At 31.9% G+C, this 21,353-nt stretch overlaps 2 protein-coding genes across 4 annotated transcripts in view; both read right to left on the reverse strand.

Annotated features, from left to right (window-relative positions):
• The window catches only part of LOC119644076 (serine/threonine-protein phosphatase beta isoform), a 57,064-nt gene extending 49,212 nt beyond the window's left edge, over nucleotides 1–7,852 (reverse strand). Inside the window, exons 1-2 of one of the 3 annotated variants that reach the window (XM_038043617.1) lie at nucleotides 7,838–7,852; nucleotides 6,614–6,822 (exon numbers count right to left, since the gene is read on the reverse strand). In XM_038043617.1, the coding sequence (XP_037899545.1) occupies nucleotides 6,614–6,665 (52 nt within the window). In that variant the 5' untranslated portion in view covers nucleotides 6,666–6,822; nucleotides 7,838–7,852. Of the gene's footprint in view, nucleotides 1–6,613; nucleotides 7,047–7,837 lie in introns of those variants that run through there. The other 2 variants (XM_038043610.1, XM_038043623.1) reach the window with 2 other exon arrangements.
• A 2,836-nt stretch (nucleotides 7,853–10,688) lies between these two features.
• On the reverse strand, nucleotides 10,689–12,104 carry LOC119642730 (coiled-coil domain-containing protein 42 like-2-like). Its single transcript, XM_038042001.1, has 5 exons — nucleotides 11,992–12,104; nucleotides 11,566–11,888; nucleotides 11,355–11,486; nucleotides 11,008–11,295; nucleotides 10,689–10,914 (listed from the first exon to the last, which is right to left on the reverse strand). The coding sequence occupies exons 1-5, from the start codon at nucleotides 12,102–12,104 to the stop codon at nucleotides 10,754–10,756; spliced, it is 1,017 nt and encodes a 338-aa protein (XP_037897929.1). The 3' UTR covers nucleotides 10,689–10,753.
• Nucleotides 12,105–21,353: the final 9,249 nt, after the last annotated feature.

Genomic DNA, 21,353 nt, shown 5'->3' on the forward strand with positions numbered 1-21,353 from the left:
TTTTTCATGCATCACAAATGAAGTGATGTAGTACGCGGAATGAAGAGGTTAAGAGAACGCCCGTTATTTCGAAACATCAAGTGATAGATAATCGAAAAATTTAACTGAAATGTTCGTGTAATGATAAGCTGACTTATTGCCAATGATGCTTTAAATTCGCTCAAGATATTTCCTCCACTCGTCTGGGTACAACACATAGCTTGTTCGTTATAAAATTTCTATTCAAATTTTTATCGCAAAGGATTTTTATCAACAAAATTTATTACGGTAAAGAATAAAACAAATGATAACCTGACGGTCAGCGTTTCTCCTGCGCACGGAATAGACATCTTTACGCTTTCCCTGCCAAGCACCTTATGATTAGTTTTCTACGCCATGTACACCATTTACGTTGCACGTTCGCAAATTTATTAATTTTGAATAAACATTTTTGTTTGGGTTTATCAAATTAAAAAAATGTATCTTCATCGCGACGTGTACCGCTATCGTTACACGTTTCAAACATCGCATGTAAAAATTAATGCCACGCATAAAATAGCGGTGACAAATATTATATTTTTAGATTCCAATTATCTTGTACTAGTAGATTATAACGTGTACCACAAACGGTACATATAGCATGAAATGGGTTAAAATTATTTAAGCAATTTTTTCCCAATTCCGACAGTGTGTTAAAATTATGTTCGATTTATGGCAACTTGGATTCCTTTCCTTTAAAATCTAAGCGAGGGATGATATCGATAGGAAAGATGAGAGGATAACAGCCACCCTTAACACGTAATCTGCTTGTCTAAACATGCGAAATATCGTTGCTTTGTGCCAAAATATTTGAAGCGTTTGTCACAAACTATACGAACTTTTTTCTCACTTCGATTATTGGCTTTTTCGTGCAGCTTTTCATCACTCATCGTTATTGACGGGCTTTGGAAATGAAAGAAAAATAAACCTTTGTACTACTTAGGAAAAAATTTTACTCGATCATCGGATTAAGTGCATCTTCAAAATCGACACTTCGAAAGAAGCAAAGCGATCGGACTAAGCATTGACACAGATTGCTTTCGCAACCAACTGTCGTAAGTATTGAACTTTTTACCAAGACATAATTCAAGGTTTTGGCAAAATTTCGTGCAAAATTTATGTTCCTTTCTTTTGCATTTTAAGAACTTTTATACGCATACGAACTTTAAACGGTAACTACTAAATGATGTTCCCTCTAACCTCTGATCTACTGTGACCTATCTCTCAATCAAGCATCCCAGTGGAAAATGTTTCTAAAATCTTTCGAATACTCTTCACTGACTACTTTTTTTGCTATTGTACGTGGTGCTTTTGTTCCACAAATACGAACTGTGTAAACAGAGTGATGAAAAGACAAGGACAGCGTATGATCGCCCTTTTTATAAGCGTTATACCTCTGCCGAACCAACCGTGGCCACACATCGCCCGTAATTAAAGTATGATCTACCGCATAGGGAACTGAACCCGAATATATCTGGATTCGCATGGAGCAAGATTTTAACGAAACTCTAGACCGAACTTTAGTGACTACATGGGACCGTATAAAAAAAATTCAATATTGATTTCATCAATTATTTCGCCAGTTTCCCATGAAATGCATTCCCATGCATATTTTTCACTTATTACGAAGGCAAGGTTAGGTTGGACATATCGCGTCACCCTTCCAAACCAAAAACGTCCGATAACTTTCCCCTGTATTCTTTCTTTCGTCACGACAACAGCACCCACACATAAGAAAAATATCCAAAAAAAAAAAAAAAAAAAAAAAAAAAAAGTAAAAATAAAAATTTCTTAGAGATGTTATGCTATATAGTAGGTATGCATAGACAAGCCACGAAATGTTGCCATACACACACAGCTATACAAGTGAACATTCATTTGCATATATATATATATATATATAAATACTTTTCAACAAACTTCGACCACAGTCGCAAACACGTGCATATTAAATTATGTGAAACTAAAAGTAAGAGACGAGGGAAAGCGGAGAGAAACGAAATTATTCATAGATAGGAAAAGGAGAAGGAGACGATTTGCGAACACAAACCAACAAAACGTATGAATGAATAAAACAGATGCGCTCGCTATCACATATAATGTGCGCACACACTTGTGTTCTGGATTATTTTCAATTTAAATTTTTTTTTTAAAACCATTTGCCCGTAAATCTTATAAGGACCAGAATGAGTCCAATGAATACAGTTCACTGTCACGCTCATATACCATTATATCTTTTATTTACTTTTCCCATTCACGTCATAAATTATTACACATTTATTGATGCGAGTGCGATGTGAATATCATCTATGTTACATATGTTATTTTTCATATAACATTATTATTGTTGCTTGCCTGTTTGCTTGCTTGCTTGCTTACAAAATTTTATTATAACCTATCGCATCACAGCACGACTGTTGATTAAACAGGAAAACAATCAGTTTAACGAATAAATTTTGCAAATAGAGAAAACTTAATTTCATTATAGAGTAATAATAAAAAGCATGATTGAAATGAAATTATTGTTGTTGTTTTTACTGCAAGGTGTCCCTTATAGGGTTAGAGCAACACATGTGTACAATATTGTTGAGCGAAAAAAGGAACGAAAAATTTTAAATGCAAGTTACGTACTTGGCTGCGTGTGTTTGCAATTTTGCGTCGCTCTAGTCAGCCAACAATACCGTTCGATATTAAAAGTATTGTAAAAACACGAAACAACTTGATAATATATATCATGTGATGCTACGATGGTATATTATGTTTGCACGAATATACCCAGGATAATTTTCTGGACCGATTTAAGCTTGTCTGTCCGTCTGTCCGCCTTGTTTTCCTTCATTTAAACAAAAGGCCCCCATTATTGAGGTATATATTTTGATTAAATTCCGTACGTTTACGTGCTGTTAGCCTAAGGATGAGCGCTATTGAAAATGATTCGATTCGGATCACTTTTACGATCACTTCCTATATAACGCGGTGTTATGAAAACTCATTATATGATTAAACGTAGAATATGATATTTAATGGTGGGCCGTGACCCTTATCTTTAGGATTGTATGTTGCGTTAAACACAAAAAGTATTGTAGTTTTCTTATTTGAAAGGAATCCTGACTGTTACTTAAGACAAAGTCAATGGCCAAACACACTATTTAGCGAATCAAGCTCGATGAGAACTTACTCCGCCAACACGTATTCATCCCTTTCCGAGAAAGCGCTTCACATTGTTTATTGCTCATAGAGGTAAATCCGCGAAAGGAAGTCAGGATGTGCGTCGAGATATGCTTAGATTAAGTGCTTTAATAGCTCAACTGTTCCATGCACGCAAATCCGAATCATGTTTGTGAGCGTACACATCCCTCAGACCAATTTAAAAGAGATCCAAAGTTAACGATCGGTTTAGAGCCACCTTCTGTTTTGGTCCCCTTCCGTTGAAATTATGAAAATAATTTCGAACGACGAGTCTTCTGGGTACTGCAGAAGCTGAATATAAAGCAAATTTACCACTAGGTATAGATGTACAACATAATTACTTTATCTTCATGCAATTGTTCTAAGCCCATGAAAGTCGACTCAAAGGAACCTTATTTTGGGACACATATCCATTGGCAGTTTTGCATCTGAGCATAATTATTCATGAAATTTTGTTAAATAAAATCTAGTATTACATATGACATAAGGTTAGAATAGGGGGTGTATAGGGTTCGAAATGCAAGATTCTCTTGCGACAACCTGACCACTTTATGTTTCGTTAGAGAGAACGAGGTAAATATTTAAAAATTTAGCCTCCGGTAGGGGAATTCTCATCGACAAAGAGATGCATTTTCTATTGTTTGCTATATGTACTAAAAAAACTCGTTTTATGCCTTAAGCGTACTTACAAAAGTTTACATAAAACGAAAAATACTTACCTTAAAAAAATGCTAGAATATGTGCCACGAGACGGTGCCGCATGACCAGCCTAGTAGAAAAGAATCGCGACTATCAAGCCAGCGTTCATTTTTGCGAACGCGGAAACGTTTACCACAACTACTACAAAGACTACTGCACAGACGGGCAGATGAACAGATTAATCGATGGGCATGCTTAGAGGCTTTCCCAATCGCAAAACTGACCTAAAATTGATGGGATTTTTGAAGCTTTCTTTTGTGCGCGTTATCAAGAAGAAGTTTGAAAAGCAGAGGTGTCCTTACATTACATTACATTACCATCGATTTTGACCCATTTTCAATACCAAGCTGCGTGCAAAAGCTTTCAATGCTTCTGCCAAATTTGAAGTCGATAGCTGCCTTTTTTGCGATCAGGAAGCCTGCGTACAACAGACATTTCACAGACGAACGGGCGGACAGACGGCCATGCTTAAATCGATTAAAAAATGTGTGTATACTTTTTGGGGTCTCTGAAGCTTCGATCTGGAGACGTGGTTGCAGCAAACGTATTAACGAAATGAACATACCTCTCCTTATCCTTGGGTGGTGGGTAAAATAAAAAGAAATCTTACTTTATAGCACTAAAGTTAGCGAACATATTACATAACACAGCACATAAATAAATTCTTATAAACTATTCCGAAAGGTGGCAGCGAATATTATATAAAATGGAATTTATTTTAATAACGCTATAAATAAATGCGAGTTTGCCATAAACGTATAAATAGAAGCAAGTGTGGAGATACACTTGCAACTGGTAAGAGCATCGGATGAAGATTGCCAGTCAGATTGCTGATATAATAAATAATATTTTAAAAGAATCTCTTAAAAATTATATTTTATGATAAACAGTAAACCCGACGGATTCCGTTAAGATAAAACTTTTAAAAATGACAAGTAATTCTTTAGCGAATTTTGAAGTCGATCGTACACTAAAGGCTAAAGATATGGAATGAATCGTCACTTTAAGCGACATTTCAAGTAAATCCGATACTGTTCGCTTTGTTGCTTTCGCAAAATCTTTTAAAAAAAATATGGCCCCGCATGTGGGGAGAGAATGTCTTAAGTGAGTAGGCGCGACGCAGATGGTTTGCGATTCTTGAGATTTGTTTTTCTTTTTCAATTTTGAAAATTCCTTTCCCCTATTTTACGACAGTCACCAATATCGGCGACCACATAAGATATGTAAATAATGTGAAAATTTATTTTGGCAATGGACGTTCAAATGACTCCGCTGTTATTTATTTGTCCCTAATCTAAAAATTTATACTTGTAGTAGAGCTTTGCTTGTCAATATTCCAAGATTTTCTTTATGTTGTGTATGTTTTTATATTTCGAGCGTTTGCGACCCGTTTGAGTAAGAGCTGACAACACAACATGGTTCAAATCAATTAATTAACCCAATTTTCGGAGATATTATCAACACACAGACAGACATATCTGCTGACTAAGAAACAATGTTGCACCAAGGATAACAAGAATGACAAGGGTAAGCAGCAGGTCCCCTGACATTCCTAGAATCAATATACATATGCGGGAAAAATTGTAGAAATCATGCTTCACTACAGATATTGTTAACGAAAGAGGAAGCTGACGCAACGTTCCGTGGCCTTTCCTTTTTCCCGAACCTGAAATAACACTCCAAGCAGAATATTATACATGAACTAAGCAAATGGTTTAGGAATGAACTAAATATGTAGAGGATACTAAAAACCGAAAATTCCCCCTATTCTTATAAGCGAATCATTGTAGCATCTCTCACTCATATTTATGACTATATAATCGAATTCTAATTAGATTCATACTTCGACAAGGGTTATAGAATACAAATTTTCCTTTATATGCTCCTATTGTCTGAAGCTAATGGAAAAATCGAACTTTTTCTATTAAAGGGCGCCGCCGGCTAACTGCGCAACCAGATTTTTGTATTATTAACCGGTAGCCGATAGCAACAGACGCACACTTAAAACAAAATTCGATTAACAACGATGAGGGAGGAAAGAAACAGCCATGCCCACGCAACCTTATAATATATAAAAGTTTATTTTTCTTCATTCTTGGTCTTTTTTAGGACATCTGTGATAGCACCACAAAAAAATTGGTCGCGAACAGTGTTACTTAGAAAATATTTCCGTGAGATTTTTTTTTTTTTTTTTTTGGGAGAAAAGTTGATTTATGATCTGCTTTATAAACAACGTCAACGAAGGCTCTGTAAGGCAACAATTTGATATCGAAATTAATTCGTGCCTCGTTGTAAGAATTTTTTTAACAAATCTCTACGAATAGTAAATGATATTTAAAGCATTTATGATGCACTTTCGCAAAAAAGGAAAAAATTAATACAAAGTATCCATGCGATCCATGCATGAAATTTATATTTACATGAAAGGGAAATCATAGCAAATACTTATTGAATTCTAGCAGCAAAATAAATCTATTTCTAATCTAACTGCGAGCATCCCGTCGCTATTTAGCCGTAATACTCTTATTTACACATAGAAAGCGAATCGAAATATACTCATGCACACCAAATTATAAACAATAATAATAATAATGAAAATATAAATATAACTATTTTTATTCTCTTATTATTTCGTTAATCAATAACAAAACAAAAAAAGAAGTATATAGAAAAAACGAAGAAAATAAAACTTTTATTTCATACTTACTTTCCAGCAGGCGTTGTATTAAGCTGTCAACATTTAAATCAAAATCCGCCATTATGTTGATTGTTCAATTTTCAGCTGTAGTTGTTGTTGTTCAGTATTTAGTTTTTTCTGTTTTTCCGTTTTTTTTTTTCTTCTTTTTATATTTCTTTTTGCGAATTTTAGTTGTTTGTTGAGAAAAAAGAAAGAAGTGCTTCTTCTCTCGTCTTTATCTATTTTTGAAAAGTTTATTATTTAATCGGGTTTTATTTTCATCTACGTTTTGTTGTTATTTTAACTGCATATGGATATATGTGTATATATATATATATAGATATGTGCGGGCGCACACGCACGCATTTACATATAACAGAAACAGCGGAGTTTCTAATTTACGAGAGCATGAAAACAAAACCAATGCATTAAGAGTGAAACGGAGCACAAAACTGAGAAGAGACTAAAAATTGGAGAATTCCTTTCATAAAATGAAAAAAAAAGCCAACAAAAACAAAACTAAATTAAACGCGTAAGCACACATGCACACACATATATATGTATATATAATGCATATATATATATATGCAATATTTGTTAATGTGGTTTTTGTATAAATCGCTGGTTGCGCTGGTCGCTTAACCGTGTTGTTGTTGGCTATTTTGAACCTTCTTTCAAAACACAAAATTAATTAATTGTACATTATATTTAAGAGATGGACATATAATTAATTGTACATTATATTTAAGAGATGGACATATAAGCCACAAATCTATTGGCTTAGTCCTTCTCTGTTCAACATACCAAAAAAAAAAAAAAAAAAAAAATATTTAAGAGAAACATACGCATTCCGTAAAAAGACGAAAAGGTATTGAAAATGTTGCAGATATTAGTAGGTAGGCGATCTGGAACCCAAAGAGAAAAATAATAAAAAAACAAAAAAAAAAAATATATATCTTTTTTAAGATAAAAATAATCTTCAATTAAGAATTTCTTTTATAGGGTTTTTATCAACTTTTCCCAATCCTCCTCATTTATATTTTTCTTTCTTGCCTAAAATGGCTCTTTTTATCTCTCTATTTTCCACTTCTCCTTTGTTTTTTATTTTTCTATTATTCCTTCTTTTTTTTTTTAAGTATTTTATCACACTTGAGCAACTGTCTCTTTTTGTTGCGAAACCTCTTTTCCTTTGATTTTTTTCTCACTGAAATATTGAAAGTTTTTTTATTTTTTTTAAAAAAAATTTTTTTTAACCTTAGGATGAATTAAAAATTTTCATGAATTGATTCCTTTTTTTTTAAATTTTCAATTTGCATTTGCATTGATAAAGAAATCTTTCCTTTTATTTTTGAACTTTTTTTTTTTTTTTCTAAACCGACGCGCCACTCCTTACAACCAAACAAGAACTAATTGAAACGTATTTTAAGTTTTCCAAGTTTTCTGTACAACACACAAAATTGACATCTTTTTCATTCCAATTCTCGAACGTAAATGAAAATTTTTATAAATGTTTACCCCAAGTTGTTTAAAATACTACACACACACTCACATTACGTATTATTCAGTATTAAAAATGTATGTTCTTCTTCTCTTCTTCAAATTTCTTCGTTGCGCACACTTCTATGCTATTTACCAATAAGTAGTAAAAATTTGATGCTTTGATTTTGTTGTCAAATTTATGAATGAATGTTAAATAATTTGTTTTTTTTTATATTTGCGTAGACTTTAAAAACGAAACGAATACGACGAAAAAAAAAATCAGAAATTATCATAAAGATTTCAATACAAAAAATGCAATTTCAGTTTCAATTTCTTTTCTTTTTTTTTTCCTACTCAACGCGAATGCCGTATAAAGCGAAAGTAGAAAATTTGCGACGCGCAACTCCCGTCATATTCCACGTATTCGTCCGAAATGAACTGCAGAAGCAACAACAACTTTTGACGACTTTTATGCTCACGATTCTTCTCTCATTCGTTTTGATTTATATTTCAATTTCATTTCGCTCACTTCTTTTCATTTATTTAATATAAAACACATCTGTAATTAGAACATCTGAAAAAACACCTGATTTTTCCCCGTTATTCTTTTCATTATCGCGTTTGGTACAGTAGAGCTGCCAGGTATACTTTTGTCAGCCTAATTATCATTTCACAAAAGTAGGGATACCCTACCGTTTTGCTAATGAAATTCGATTTTTTTTTTTTGCATTACTCGAAGAAGAAAAATCGAGATCAATGCTCAACCAAAATGAAAGGATTTAAGTGCTGAACGCAATCATTGCCTCATACTTGATGCTTGTCAAAGGAACTGTCAAAATAAAGCTCATTGTGTGTTCTTATAGGTAGATGATCACTTAAATTGTGTTAATTTTTGCTCGCTCGCGCATCTTTTAATAAGCGAGGCATTGATGTACTTTTGTGCAGAGAAAACTTAAATTTCTTTCTATATTGTGATCAAATATATATATGTTGAAATGCCAACTGAATAATTCACGATAAAAGAGATTGATTTTGTTAATTTAAATAATATCTAACAAAGCATATAAACTTTTCCAAAAAAAAAAAAAAAAAAAAAACAAAGGGAAAAATCTACGAGTGTCATTAAGTTCCGACTTCTTCTGTTTTCAAATAATCGGTTCAGTTTCGTATCTCTAACGGCAGCTTGCAGCAAACAGTTTGGCCGCATCCTTTTACTCACTTTACGCTATATTATAAAGAAAATCTGTTACTTGAAACGTGAAAAGACGTAAAACTTACCCACATATATTTGACAAGTTAAGAAAGAAGAAAAAAAAAAGGAAAATTGAAAAAAAGAAAGCAATCGAACGCTTTCCATTGGTAACTCGTTTCCGCATAATTAACACGTAATCGATTTTTAATTCGTCTTAACCAAGAAAAATAATTTTGCAAGTAAATCAAAAATTATTTTAAACTTTATTTAATGTTATAAACTAATAAACGAATAATAAGCGAATAAATATGAAATTTTTCATTTTCTAATGAAATCATTTTCAAAAGTTATAAATCAAAGAAAAATATGGTCACTACTGCAAGCATTTTTATATATTAACTTATATAACACCCAGAAAAACCTAAGGTAAACCTATCGTTTATTATACCGATCTAAGCTATCAGATATCCTGCATCACTTGGCCTAATAGAATTATTCAGTCGTTTTGGAAATAATACATCAAAAATTACATATTATTTTCATGAACGCCCGCATATTGGAGGGGGCTCGAAACCTCACATTACACTGTCCAAACTTTGCAACCATAATTTACTTTCCATGTATTTTGTTATTTCTCAGCCGCCTCTCCATATGTATTACGATCCAAAAAACAGATCTATCTGATCCAAATTCTCTACCATTAATTTTTTTACTAAATCACATTTATGAATGCATTTTCATCGTAAAATATTAAAAATTAAATTTTTTTCCGTAGGGCGTACTATTCATTAGAAATCTTGTATGGAGAGTGGTATGTAATATATAGACATATATGGTCTAAATTCGATGAGGTTATTGAATATATTACCTTTATATATATATAATTTTACATGAAGCGACATGAGACGGGCAGACGGACAGAAAAGCTTTGCTGTTTGTTCGATTTAGAAAATAATTCTGAATCGATTGGTATGATAAAAGGTGGATGTTACATACGTCTGCACAAACTTAATATACCCTTTTCTTTCTTTTTCCTTTTTCTTTTTGTATGAGCAGCCAATCAGGGGATTTCCGCCAATGCGCATGCGGAAAAGGCGGTGATGAGTAAAGCTTATAGGAAGAGTGAGGCAAAGGCCTTGCAAAGCGCAAGGCGCTTAGGATATAAAAATGCCAACGTAATCAAACTTGAATTCGGGCTTCCCACTCGTTTCATATTGTACGTAAACCCAAGTGCAATCAATTCGAAATTATTTCGAAACACTCAAAGCAAATATCTGGCAATGGTTTACTGCCTTGAAAAAAACTGCACACATATATATTAATATAGATGTTATTTAATTTGATTTTTTTTCAAAACATATAGCGCGAGTGTGAGACTCAAGCCAGATAGATGATTTTTTTCAGTTTGTCTAAAACAACCCGGTCGCCAATTTGCAAAAATATAAAATCATGTCGAAAAAAAAAAAAATACAAGATTTTTTTCAGTTTGCGAAGTCAACTTAACATTTGACCATATCTTTCTCAGAAGAATATTCTGATTTCTTGTTTCTCGCGTTGCGCTTCATGTACTCTTTATGTACTTCAATCAGCAATTCAATCTCGCTCTTGATATAATCGAGTTGATTTTCCACATCAACCCGATAGAAGATTGGCTCGCGATCTGAATGAAAGAAAATGAATAAAAAAAAAAAATAATAAAAAAAAGCAAGAAATGAAACAAAGGCGTAACATATATGTGACATCATGTGCATACTTCTCCTTTTACATAACAAACGGTACATGTAATGTATGCCATCCAGGGCGCGATCTTTATCGAGGTCATGTAAGGCTACAGTATTTTTGGCATTAGCCAAAATCTTTTCCCATTTTGAACATTCAGCTCTGGCCTGATTATAGGAACGTTCCAATTCTGCCAAGTCATTTTTAAGACCCAGTACTGTAAGAGCAGCTTCATTCGTCACCTTAACCATACGTTTACGCATCTCCTCGATTTCTTGGATTTTCCTTTGCTCTAATGCGGAAATTTCCACCTGAGCCAACACTAAATCGAATTTCTTAATCACAACTTTGCCTCTTTTCGTTTTCATACATTTTACTCACTCAACGCATCGCAACGATCCATACAGTCTTTGACTGATTGAAAAATATCCGATTTTTCTACTACTTCCTGTAATACCTTTTCATAAGGTTCAAACTCTTTAACGGTAGCCTTCAACTCTTCACGAAATTTCGCTTAGATGAGGATAATTTACCAATAAATTAAAATTAAATTATTAAATTATTATTTTGCGTTAAGAGACGTCGCACTTACACAACTCCTCAATACTCCGCGTATATTTCGTTATGACAGATCTTAACATTTCATGTTGAGCCGTCTCCTCGGCGACCTTTTTCTCCGCGATACGTTTCTTGTCGACGCAATCCTTAATGAAACTATTGACTTCGATGAATCGCTTACGCAATTTGCTATGAATCTTGTAAAGTTTGCGTATGCGCTTCGCATTGCTGGCTTGCTGCTTTTTTGAATTCTCCAACATTTCCGTCTGCAAACGCAGCATAGCCGCATGCTCACGTTCATTTCGTATATAAAGTAATTCAACTGAGTCACCAGCCGAATCCCAATTAGGTGGTTTTCTAATCATCATCCATCAAAAAAAAAAACAAAAAAAAAAAACAAAAATGAAAAAAAATTTCTCATCTCTTTATCGTATTTTGTTATAATTGTAAGTTAACTTACACAAAATATGTATCCTGCTGTTTCGATTCGATATAATCGCCGACAGCTTTTTCTGGATTTAAATCCAAATTACCGATAACATCAATCTTTGTCGTAGGCTTTATGCGTGGCATTTTCTTTTAGGATTTTTTTTGCTTGGTTTAAAAAAAAAAACAAAATTTCCTTTTAAAATATAATTAAAATTTCGCAGTATTTTTCTATCTCGATTCAGTAGAATTGATTGAAAGCTTTCAAAAAAAAATAAATATTTTTTCTCACATCCGTATCACATTGAAAAATTTCCATAGAGACTAGTATTTAATTGATAATAAATTCTACCGGTTGCTAAGTTTAATAATAATAAAAAAACAAAAAAATACCTTCAAAATAAAATCTTGACTTCAACTCCTTTCAATGCTCTGCACGTATGAACTTGATTTGAAGTGTATATGTTCCACACCACATGACGTCGTGTGTTAAAATATATATTATATAGCTTTAGCTAAGCTTTGCTAGTTACACATTTTTATATCTATTATCATCGAAGGCGGAGAGATATATATTTATTTTGACAAGGGAACGTTGCAACGTTCAGAAGGGAACATCAGAGATCCCACAAATTATACCTTGCTCAGGATCAAATTCTGCATTGACTGAAGCATGTCAATGTGGCTGTCCGTCCTTGTAATATCCTTCGTATGTCTACGTATACAGTTAAGGTAAAGCAAAAAACGACGGCCATGGAAATAAACAAAATCCGCTTGCATTAGCACGGTCGGGGCGACGAAATCTGCTGCCTGGTGTAATATTTTTCTCTATAGCTCTATAGCTAGGAAAAAAGAGGCTTGTTGAACGCACTCGCACTGCCGAACATCAACAAACTAAAACGGGGAAATCTTAGTGGCCGTCCTGAGGTACTGAAGAACTTTATGAACTAACCAGCAAAATCTAGTTGAGACAGTCAAACTTTATAGACTAGATTGGAAGCATGCAATTAGGAAATGGCAAATCTTGGGCTGGCGCCTGCGTCTAAAATTTAAAAGGCGATACTACTGGGATGCATTCTACTAATAATTTTCAAGTGGAAGTTTATGCATTTTCAGCTTAAGTCTCCGAATGCGTAAGAAAGCAATGCAGGTCGGGAGCTAAGCTGCATTCCTTCCGACAGCCAAGCCGCCTGAATGACGGCGAAAGAGCAGAGAGAGGTTGACATCTAGGATGAGCAATCACAGTGAGGTACACCTAATATGGGTAACTGAACATTCGGGTTTTGAAGGCAATCAAAAGGCCGGCTGTTTAGCCCACAAGGGAACCCATGGGACCATGCGAGAAGCCATATTAATATGGTGATATCGCAACGGGCATAGAAAAAATTCGATTCGAAAAGTATTCTGCTAATGTGATATACGATGCCTGCTTGGGCAGCACATACAAAGGCAAATTTTATATGGAAACTATGAACGTTTGCTAGCCATTGAAAAGACAAGAACTAGACAAGTTAACTAAGCAATCATATCCTTAACTAAGCAATCATTCCTCAAACTTTATATATCACTTGTTTCTTTACTTACGTTTCTTCATCTTCTTTGAATTATTTTGTTATACATACATAGCCATGATATCAGAAATAGTCCGTTGTAAATGCAAGGAACGAGAAGACTAACTCGCGACTCGTTCCGGAGGCATTGGAGTACTAGAAGTGATTGTAGAGTTTTTTGGTTTCGTAATAGCTTGATAGCTCGATAAGGAGAGCCTTAAACCGATTCCTCGTTCATATAGTGCCATCATTATGATTGCAGGATTTACTTACCAGTTTACTTAGGCCTTTCAACATCCCATGTTTTTTTCGATTTAGAAGATAACTGAGGGGTAGGTGCATGGTTTACGCTAAACTTAATAGCTATGGATTATGAATCCGCTGTAACGAGTAGAGTGTTTACAACTTTCAATAAAACATGGATTCTTTTGTAAGATGGCTGTCGGATAGTAATTTCTGAATATATATTCTTTCAAATATCTTTACAAACTTGTAACATTTTCCATTTATTTGATTTTGTTACCATTTGTTTTAGAAGAGAGTTCAACATTAACACTCTTTTAAAAGAAAGTAAAAACATCGTAGAGGGACACAGCGCACCACTTCGGTTACTACATATTCAAAAAAAGACGCTATATGCGGGGTATCATCGAAAAAGTGGTGCGATCGGCAACATGTTCAAAAACACGTCAGTGACCTCTGGGTTGAAGACGAGACGTGCAAACAAGCTTAAATTGATTCAGAAAGCGATCCTGAATCGATCGGTTTAAATCAACCTCGGTCATCTTTCTCGAGTCCTTCTGGCTGCTACATACATGCAAGCGTTATATCTTTCAGCTACGATCAATTACGCTTTAACCGCACTGATATTTGAATCCACTATGCACTTACTTGGTAGTCGCGATTCTTATCTACCTCGGCTCTATTTATACCTATATATTTTTTGTTCTTACTGGAGGGAAATTGGAAGCAAAACGAAAAATAAAAATTTAGTTAAAGACCTAAATTGATGGACATTAAATCGTTTTCTCTATATATGTATTTTTAATATCGAGTAGTAAATACCCTACACCTTTTGGAAAAGTACAAGACTATTGACTTTATTAATTTAGTTAAATTTTAAAATAATTGCATTAGAAGATAAACAATCTCATCTAATTTATACGAATGAGAGAAAAATAATGATAATAATAATAATAATAATAATAATAATATGTAAATATAACCTGATATATAACAGCTTAAGTTACTTTTTGCTTTAGTAGTAAAACTTCCGATCATATTCTTGTATTTTTTTTTTTTTAATTATGAATTATACATATTTTAAATTTAATATTGTTTTTATATATTTTTTTTTATTTCTGCCTTGCTGTTATATATATATATATATTCATATATATATATATATATATATATATATATACGAATGTATATTATCTTATCATTTACCGTCTTGCGTAATAGCGGTTACATTATGATATTATGTATATATCGATAGTTGTAATAATTTTTCATAGTTTTCGAGGTCAAAAACACATTTTATTAAATAGTGTTTTTTTATGTTTTATTTATTTATTTTTTTTTCTTTTTTTTTAGATGAGTAAATTTAGAATTAATAAAAAAAAATCAATTTGCTTATATTTACGACCTTAAAGGAATAAATGTTGAATTTTATATATGTTCCATATAAAATTCATTTCATTTAGTGCCTAAAGATCTTTGGCTGCATATGATCTAAATTTAAATACATTCATTTCTCGGATTTCCTTTTAATAATAACGAATAACACTTGATGTCAATAAACATAATAATAATAATAATAATAATAATAATTAAAGAGAGCATTTAGAATATACTCATAGATTTTTATGTCAGATGCTTAATTATAATAATTTTCCGAAAATAATATGAGAAATTCCATTCTAACCTCACTTTTTGTTAAAAATTTTCATACACCTGAGGACATACGGTATAATGACGTTCAAAAACCCTGCTTACTTTTTATGTGTAGCGGAAGGAATCAATTGATGTTTAAGAGTAGAGATTATATATTAAAACTATATATATGTACATATATAAATGCGATTTAATAAAAAATAATTGAAGATAACCAAAAAGGAAAAAATTAAATTATATTCGTCTAGGTGTACATTTTTCATATCCATCGCCGCCAGCTAATATTTCTCATTATTTGCTCGATCAAGATAATTTTATGCATCGAATATTTTTTGGGTCGTCATGGATGGAATTTGTAAATCATCCTGGATAGCTCAATTGAAGAATCTTGCAAAGATTTCAGCAATTTTTTAATTCGCTACGGTAAGCAAGATTTTAGGGTAAATTTTTTTTGATCCTTCGTTCTGGTACTTGCCATTGCTAAACAGCTCATAGTTTCATGGGGATCGAGAACAACTAACTACACTTCTTGGAGTCTCCGATGCATACTTCTGAGTGTGAGGTAAACGGGAGGATAACTGTGGTATTACTAGAAAACAACAAAATTGCAAAAATTTCGAAAAATTATGAAAAATTTGGAAAATTTTTTTCAAGGTTCAAGATTAAATACCCTACACTGTAGTGTATTGATCCTATCCGAATTATTTTCAATAGTGTTCGTCCATGGGCGAAAACTTTGCGGAAAGAACACACGAAAACAAAACGGACAGATTGACAAACAAATTAAGAAAGCGATTCTGAATCTGAATCAATATAATAATAAGTAGGTCTACTTCAATTTCTTCTGGGTATTGCATGCATCCGCACAAAATTCAATAAAGTCAATATATAGTAGTACGAACGGTGTAGGGTATAATAACTAAACGATTTATTTTTATTCTTATTATTATAATGTAGTCCAAAAGAATAAATTCTAGGACTTAAAGTGGGATGAACACTAGCAACTGACTATTAGGTCTGCTTTTTTTTTATTTTTAAAAATTATTTCATGCTTTACAAATAATTGTTGCCTTAAGTCCAACTTCGCCACGTTCTCGTTCACATCAGGATGTGACTGTCAGCCACTTATACCCTACACAGGATATATTAAGTTAGTACATCTGTATGCAATACGCACATGGATTTGAGATTGACTCAGATGTTATTACACTAAATGGAACTAAGCTTGTCCCTCTGTTTTCGTCCAAGGACGAACACTATTGAAAATGTTTCAAATCGCAATACCTTTTTGATCACGTCCCATAAAAAACTTTATTTTAAAAAGACATTATATGAATAACTACAATAGGCATTGGAGTGTATTGGATTTAACGGTGAAGTGTGAGTCACCATAGGGCTTTTACCTATTTACAAATACAATTATTGAAATAATTTTAAAACATGTACCTTCAAAGATCAACCGCATGCTTCCTTTTTTAGTAAACATAAGTAATGGAAATGGAAAAAGCAATCATAGGTGAGCGAGGGGCATAAAATAAGAAAAACAAAAATTTATTTCTCTAACAGAATATATAGTGTGTTCTAAAATTTACCCACAGATTTCAGTTTGCCCCTTTTTGTGCGGTAAACTCTTCACAACTCAAAAAAAAAAAGAAGAAAACAGCGACAGCTGGCAGCTTAGAATTAGTAAAAGTGGAGCGTTATGCGAAGGAGCAATGTGATTTCATGGTCCAATATTTTTTCAAAAATAATGAAAGTTTGACAGTCGCAGACGGTCGTCGATTTAACTTCGTCAACTGCGAAGCGATCTATATCAACAAACCTACAACCGCCTAGGCTTTGAGGAGGAGACTCGACCAGCTGCGTATGTGCCAGCAAAGTCGTCGAGCTCATTGTCCACGCACAACCTAATCCTATGTATTATGATTCAATAAAAACTTTTCAATGAAAAAAAAATAACTGCTTTCCATTTAATTCGAATCTTGCATACATTTTGAGACACCCTGCATAAAGTATTAAACTAAATTAACTATAACATATATGTAAATCGAAAAAAAAGATTGTCCTCTACATAGAGCAAGGTTCAAAAAGTAATGCTTAAATGTTTTAAAGAAAATTACGAAAAGTTTTAAAAAAACATCAAAAAGCCAAAAAAAAAAGTATTATTACGGAATGTACTTATAAAAAAAAAAAAGAAAATGTTTTTTTAATACACTCTGATAAAAAAGTAAATTTTTTAAAATTATAAATTTTTTTTATTTTAAATATGATTTGTATATTCTGTAGTTTTAAATTCGGGTAAATACATTTGTGTTTCTTTTTTTTAAATTTTTGCAATATTTCAACTTTTCCATGTTTATAATAAAATTTATAGAATTTTATTTTTTTTATTTTTTTTAAAGTTTTATTCATAATTCTTTATTTTTGTTAGGTAATGTACGTATATTTATATGTATATATCTATTATATATGTATCTGTATATAAATACATATATTTATATTTTATTTTTGTATTTTAATTTTGAATTATTTGCTTTCATATAGAATTTACGTTTTATTATTTTTTTTTTGTTTAGTGTAATTAAAAAAAAGTATGTGATTTTTTCTTTACTGTCCGAAAAAAAATGAATAAATTTTTGTTCAGAAATTTTTCCGAATTAAATTTCTTCAAGTATTCATTTATTATAAAGAAAAAATATGTTACTTTTAAATTTATTTTTTTTTTTTTTTTTTTTTTTTTTATATGAATATATAGGTAAGGATAATACGGGAGTAGAGATGGTGGGATTGGAGAGGGAAGGGGAGGAGATGGAAGTGGAGGGCTATTTATTTATATATATATATATATATAACTTATTTAAAAATGTTAAATTTTTTCCTTTCATATTTAATTTTTATTTATTTCATTTTATTTAAACAGCAGCAAATTATTCTTAATTATTATATTATATTAATTTTGGTTGCAAGTTTAATTATTAGTTGGTGTCCTTTCGGCCTGATGTTGTTTTTTTCCCATTTAAATCGTTAATTTTCTTTTTTTTGCCAAAAATTTTTTTTGTTTAACCAAAATTTTTTTTATATAAAAAAAAAAAAAAAAAAAAACAAACTATTAGTTCAAGTTTTATTAAATGCATGGGATATTAAGTCAACCAAAAAAAAAGTCACTTCTCAAACAAAAGCAATTTCTACAAAGTCGCCATTTGAAACTAGAGATTGAAATTTTGGCAAAAAAAAAAACAAAACACTATATAATTGGTGTTAACAAAAAGGCGCCATAATTTTGATTTTAAGAAATGAAAATAAATTGAAAAACAAAAGATTACAAAAAAAATGGTGATCTTCTCCTTTAGCCGCAAACTAAAGTCGTAATATTCCTTCTCAATCTTCGGTATCAATCAACAAATAAATAAAAGACTATAATTCCTGCTCTAATCAGCACAACATTTAGTTCGCTTGAATATTTTGATGTCGTATCTTGGTTGCTTGCCTTTTGAATGGTAGATTATACCTACATCACTCAAGGATCGAATTTGCCTTTCCAATTATGACATTCAATTAGGCAGGAAAATTAACCCGTTCCCGATTAGAACGAGAGCGAGTTTATCTTGAAATATTATACACCGAGATCTTGCAATCAAATAAACGCAGATTTATTATGAGATTAAAGTCCTTCTTTTAGACGGCATGTCCGAATTGGTTGTAAGCGAAATTTAAGCGAAGAAAGCAAATTAAACGGCTACGGTCTCGTCAGCAAACTTCTTTCAGTTACAAATAAATATTTAAAAAATAAATATTAATCCTCATCCAAAACGTAATAGATGGTATTAACAAAATATTATGTTAACACTGCCAAAACTACCGAAGTTCCATATATGTATATATATATATATATATATATATATATACCTTACTTCTATAAAAATGAGCCAATTTGACCAATCCATAATTTTTGTAAAATCCTCGCAATCACAAAAATGAAGATCGAGAGAAAGTTGAAATCGGACCGGGCAGTCGTGTAAAAAAATTAATTAACTTCAAAGTGACGTGTAAAGTGCAAAAAAAATTTAAATATTTTCCAAAAAAATAGTCAATTTTTCTTACAGAAAAAAAAAAAAAGAAGATTATAATTAGTGTATGAAAATGAAAATTCAGTCCGCAAGTGAAATTATTAACTGAATAATGCAATACTCTGTTCAAGTTGAAGTACAACGATATAAAGACAGAAGTGATCATAAGACTCGGATATACCCCATAGTATACCAAGTCGCCAATAAAATCAAAATAAAAATTAAACAAAAATTTGTCTTTTTTAGATTCGCATCAGAATAAAAAATTCATGTGTATTTGTTCTTATTGGTGAAGCGGGTAAAAAAAGATCGTTTGAAAAAAATGTATTTTGGAAAGTACTTCGGAAAAACTACTAGACAGCAGATATTCATTACAATTATCATCACCTGCCTGTCCGGTTTGAAAACAGTATACACCCATTTTGCTAAAGATAGGTACACACATGTGTCATCACATCTCGAAAAATCGCTTATCAATATATTTAATACTTTTCTTACACGGTGTTTCTTTTCATTTGATACTTTGAAATAACACAGTTCACCAATAAAAATAAAGAGAATTTGTTGCACAAATTTTTTATTCTGGCACGAATCCCAATATTTTTTTTTTCTAAATTTAAATTTCTGCATTAATTTTAAATCATTATTGTAATGAAAATAAATTTTTTTTTGTTTTCGTTTTATAAAATGTAATATGGATTACATTATTAGTTTTTTATGGTCTCTCTGGGAAAATACGTGGAATTTTTCATCTTACACGAAGTTTTAAAGTTGTGGAACAAGTGTTGTGCATTTTTTTACGTGATTTTTATTGCACGGATTTCTAAGGGACGAATCTACCCTGTAAAAAAAGCAATTGTGTAATATGAGTTCCGATATTATTTTTTTTGCACGGTTGCGCAACATAACCTCAAATTTGCCATAATTTTTTTTTTTTGAACGGTTTCCTAAGGATCGTATCTATTGTGTAAGAAAAAAGTAGTAGGATGTACACAAAAAGTCGCCAGCATAACCACTTTTTTTTTTAATGCCAAATTGACGCGCGCGGTAGTTCCATCGTTAATTGGCCGAGGCGGATCAGCTAGTCGAACGATATCAATATTAGAAGATGCTACCATGAATATCTTTTATAGACTATAATTTGCAACTTGTTTACTGGCTAATCTTTCGCATTTTCATAATTGACATACGAAGTGTCATCGTTCTGTTTCGCGTTTCGCGGCTATGAATAATCATATAAATCTAAATTTTAAAATTGCATACTCATCAAGAAGCTGTATATACTTTGTAAGATCTTTGATACGCATTGCTAAATGTTTCCCAAACAGAAAAAAAAAATTTAAGTGAAATGTAAAAAAAATCTTTTAAAAATTTTGAATAATAAAAAATCATATTTAAAAAATTATTAATAACAAGTGACTTTCTTTTTTACTTATACGACTAATAAACAATCTTACAAGAGACGATGCAGTAATAGAAAATACGTGTAGATGGTGTCTTTAAAAGAATTAAGAGAAAGAGTAAAGTGAGGTTATGATGAAAAAATTAAAGGAGAGTTAAGCGTTAAGAATAATTTTTGTTTTGAAAAACGAATGTTTAGGTGAATGTAAAAATGTAGAATATTATTAAAGTGAAATAATTAATAAATTTGAGTTAAGAAAAGTATTAAATGTTATGAGAAATACATATTAATTCACAATTGTTTGCTAAAGCACCCGCAAAAGAAAGAAGGAACTCATCGATATCGTAGGGAACAGTATAAGAGAAAATTGTCCACTTCCTCTGATTTATGTTCAGCGCGCCTGTTTGTTAACCAATCAAAATTTGCTTTTATTTCGAATATCTACTTAAAGATGCGATAAAATTTTGATTAACAACAAGTC

This window comes from Glossina fuscipes, unplaced genomic scaffold, assembly GCF_014805625.2.
Source record: "Glossina fuscipes isolate IAEA_lab_2018 unplaced genomic scaffold, Yale_Gfus_2 0, whole genome shotgun sequence".
In the NCBI taxonomy this organism is placed as follows: Eukaryota; Metazoa; Arthropoda; class Insecta; order Diptera; family Glossinidae; genus Glossina; species Glossina fuscipes.